This window comes from Teleopsis dalmanni, chromosome 2, assembly GCF_002237135.1.
Source record: "Teleopsis dalmanni isolate 2A chromosome 2, ASM223713v2, whole genome shotgun sequence".
Taxonomy (NCBI): domain Eukaryota; kingdom Metazoa; phylum Arthropoda; class Insecta; order Diptera; family Diopsidae; genus Teleopsis; species Teleopsis dalmanni.
Genome location: NC_051847.1, coordinates 241,156,866 through 241,160,037, shown reverse-complemented (window position 1 = coordinate 241,160,037; position 3,172 = coordinate 241,156,866). Strand labels below are relative to the sequence as shown.

Below are 3,172 nucleotides of genomic sequence, written 5' to 3'. Positions count from 1 at the left end.
TAAAATGTCTGCTAATGTAATGTAGCTTGAAAATCATATATAATGAATTAAAATGTCTAATGTTTTGTTAATGTTAAAGAATAAGATATTTGCTTTAGTAACAAACGACGTGGTGTGACCTTTACAGACTACTTAAAAGAAGAAGGTCCACCGTCACTAAAACCAAAACAACAAAAACTTTTATTAAAAATATTATAGTACCTTTAGTTCTAGGATAATATTTTTATAAATTACATCTACCTAGCTATCTACCACATATCAATCTATTTATCTATCCCAAGAACTTTAACCCACAAACATTTCTTTCGTCCGGACAGTTATATCCTCCATTTGTTGATATTGTCCTTAATTTCCAAGTGAGTCACACAATCCATTTATTAAGCCGACAATATTTATTGGCAACACACATCTTGAAAATAAAAGTTATATCCACTCTTTCCATCTTAAAGTGAAGGCAGTAAGATAAGAAGTGTTTAACGCTTTCCAGGAATGTCTCTTTAGTTATATTTGAAAAAGTATAGCTTGAGGCATTCTTCATAATTAATTTATAATTTAATTCTATGTGTTTTCTATGCAACCATATGTATATCTAAGGAAGGTCATATGGCACCATATGACACCATGTGGGTAGAATACGCATGGAACCGCTGTTACATCTATCTATTTATCTATCGATCAGTTTCACTGTTTATCTATCTATCGATCAATCTATCTATGTATACATTTATTAATTCCTGAATTTTCTTCAAAACATCTCATTTTATTATTTTTGTATCTAGTTACCACACATTACTATTTTAAATTAATTGATCTAGTATACAGTTTAATTATCAAATATTTTTTATATCTATTGAAATAAACAAACACATCATATAAAATTTTTTTGTCTAGTAATGACAATCTCTTTTGCTTTTCTTGAAAAATATCTAAATTTTTTGTAACAATATTAAGTATTTCGCTATGTCGTTAAACAAAACCATTTTTGATGCACTGGTTAACCAACTACTTGGAATGGTACTAGTGTTCCCAGTTTCCTTAGTAAGTATTCAATCAAAAGAAAAATCAAACGCCAACAATTTTTTAATTTCTATAAAAATAAATTATATAGATGGATAAGGATGGTAAAATAGTTAAGGAATCGAGGGCATTTGAGGTTGGCAAGATGGTTAAAGATCGTACAGCAGGGACGACCGATAAGACAGTAATGGACAATAAGGAAAGGCCGAAAGACAAAGCAGTTAACGACGAGAAGATAGTCAAGGATGGAACGACAGTGAAGGATGGGAAGACAGTGAAGGATGTGAAGATAGTTAAGGATGGGACGACAGTGAAGGATGGGACGATAGTGAATGATGGGACGACAGTGAATGATGGCAAGATAGTTAAAGATGTAAGAGTAATCAAAGTTAATAAGCGAGTACAGAAAACTGAAGAACCCAAAAAAGACTTGATAACTAATAATAGCAATGTGTCATTGCTCGTAAAAGAAGATGATGGCAATACCGATTTAAACGTTTTGCAAGCCATACGTAACACACAACAACATCTAATGACTCTTGTTGAACATACAGTTCAACTGGAAGCGAAGTTTAAGCAAACAGCACAAAGCAGCAGTTCGAAAAAAGAAGAACCTGCATTGAATTTACCAAACTCTGTAGCGAATTCGGAAAAACCTGCAGTCGCACAAATTACACAAAACTGCAATTTGGTTAAAAATGATCCTATGTCGTATTCTCCCAAACTTGTACCGTATACCGAAAACGCTACACCTACAAAAACAACACAAAACCCCACTTCGACCAAAGAAAATCATGTGTTAAATTTACCAAGTGCTGTGCCGAGCCCAAAGAATCCTACACAAATAGCACCAAGTTGCAGTTCGCCAAAAGAAGATCCTGTGTCGTGTTCACCAAACTCTGTACCGAATCCAGAAAATCATATGTCCATTCTTGAAAAACCGTTTCCAGATATGAATGACTATAAGGTGACCATTATAACGAAACGTAGTAATGAAATTCTAATCAAATTTTACCGTAATTTACAAAAACATAAACCAAACGTTTGTTTCCGCAAAGAACGACATAAAACAAAAATGGCAAGTAAATTTCCTACAATACAGAAGATGAATGAAAATAGGGTCCGTCGTACCCAAATGGCTCGTGAGAAATCTATTTCGTTAAATCATGGAATGCGAATTAAATACTTTTCAACCGAAAACCTATATGGAATATCATTGACAACATCACAATTTAAGACGGGTTCGAGTGGTGTTGGATCATACCCGTCTTTTAAACTTGGACCAACACATGTTAAACTCGAGTCCCCTGAAAGTTTTACTAAACTGAACTCTGGTATACCATCCACATATTATTTCTCACCTTTCGTTAAGAAACAATCTGTTAACAGCGTTTCACTGCCTGACAAGAAACAACCTCGTTTCCCAGAAGAAGAATGGCGAAAACAGAAAAATCGCAAATTGCGACCATCGTTGATTAACGCAGATGATATCGAGATAGAGTAATTATTATCTTGAATGTATATTTATAGTATAGTAGACAATAATTTGGAGGTCTTACGGAATAAATACAATATTAAAGTGAAGCAAACAAATTATATTGTTTTACTTGATTTATTGATTGAAATAATGCTTGAAGAAGATCCAAATTTGGAACTTAAGTACTTAGATGTAAAGTTAAAAAAAAAATAAAACGTAAAATTTGTCTTAAGTTGAGACTTATATCTTTAGTTACCGGATTTTTCACATGAAAACGATAGAAATATGATAGGTGAATCGTTGGATGATAACATTTTGTCTTCAACTAAAGAAATTAACAAAAAAATTAAATTAAAAATAAATTTAATACGAATGTCACAATTATGTAAAAACAATTTATTATTATTTATTAAGTAATAGGCTATGTATGCACTCCGACCTGAAAGTTCTATTGTGCGCCTAAAGGCCCAACTAGAAAAGATAAAAGATTCTACAGTATTAATAAATCTCATAATTGCTCTGGGTTTAATATTACCTATTTGATTTGGGACTAAAATTCCGCTTTCAAGGTAGTCAAGTGTACGTCTTGCCGCCACAGGGCAATTGCATAGAACATGTTCTGTTGTTTCTTTCTCCTCAAGAATCACTTTCGATCGCATCTATATCCTTCATCTGGTT

The 3,172-nt window shown here is 32.7% G+C and overlaps 1 protein-coding gene across 1 annotated transcript; it reads left to right on the top strand.

The window, feature by feature from the left end:
* The first annotated feature begins 876 nt into the window (after positions 1-876).
* Positions 877-2,596, top strand: LOC119685225. The gene is made up of 2 exons (XM_038099460.1): positions 877-1,038; positions 1,109-2,596. Exons 1-2 carry the CDS (start codon positions 961-963, stop codon positions 2,519-2,521), a joined length of 1,491 nt encoding a protein of 496 aa, XP_037955388.1. The 5' UTR covers positions 877-960; the 3' UTR covers positions 2,522-2,596.
* Positions 2,597-3,172: the final 576 nt, after the last annotated feature.

Bases quoted from the DNA above. Each gene is read 5' to 3' on its own strand.
- LOC119685225 (XM_038099460.1), top strand. From the start codon at position 961: ATGTCGTTAAACAAAACCATTTTTGATGCACTGGTTAACCAACTACTT. The intron at 1,039-1,108 runs GTAAGTATTCAA...TAAATTATATAG, and splicing joins TAGTGTTCCCAGTTTCCTTA to ATGGATAAGGATGGTAAAAT.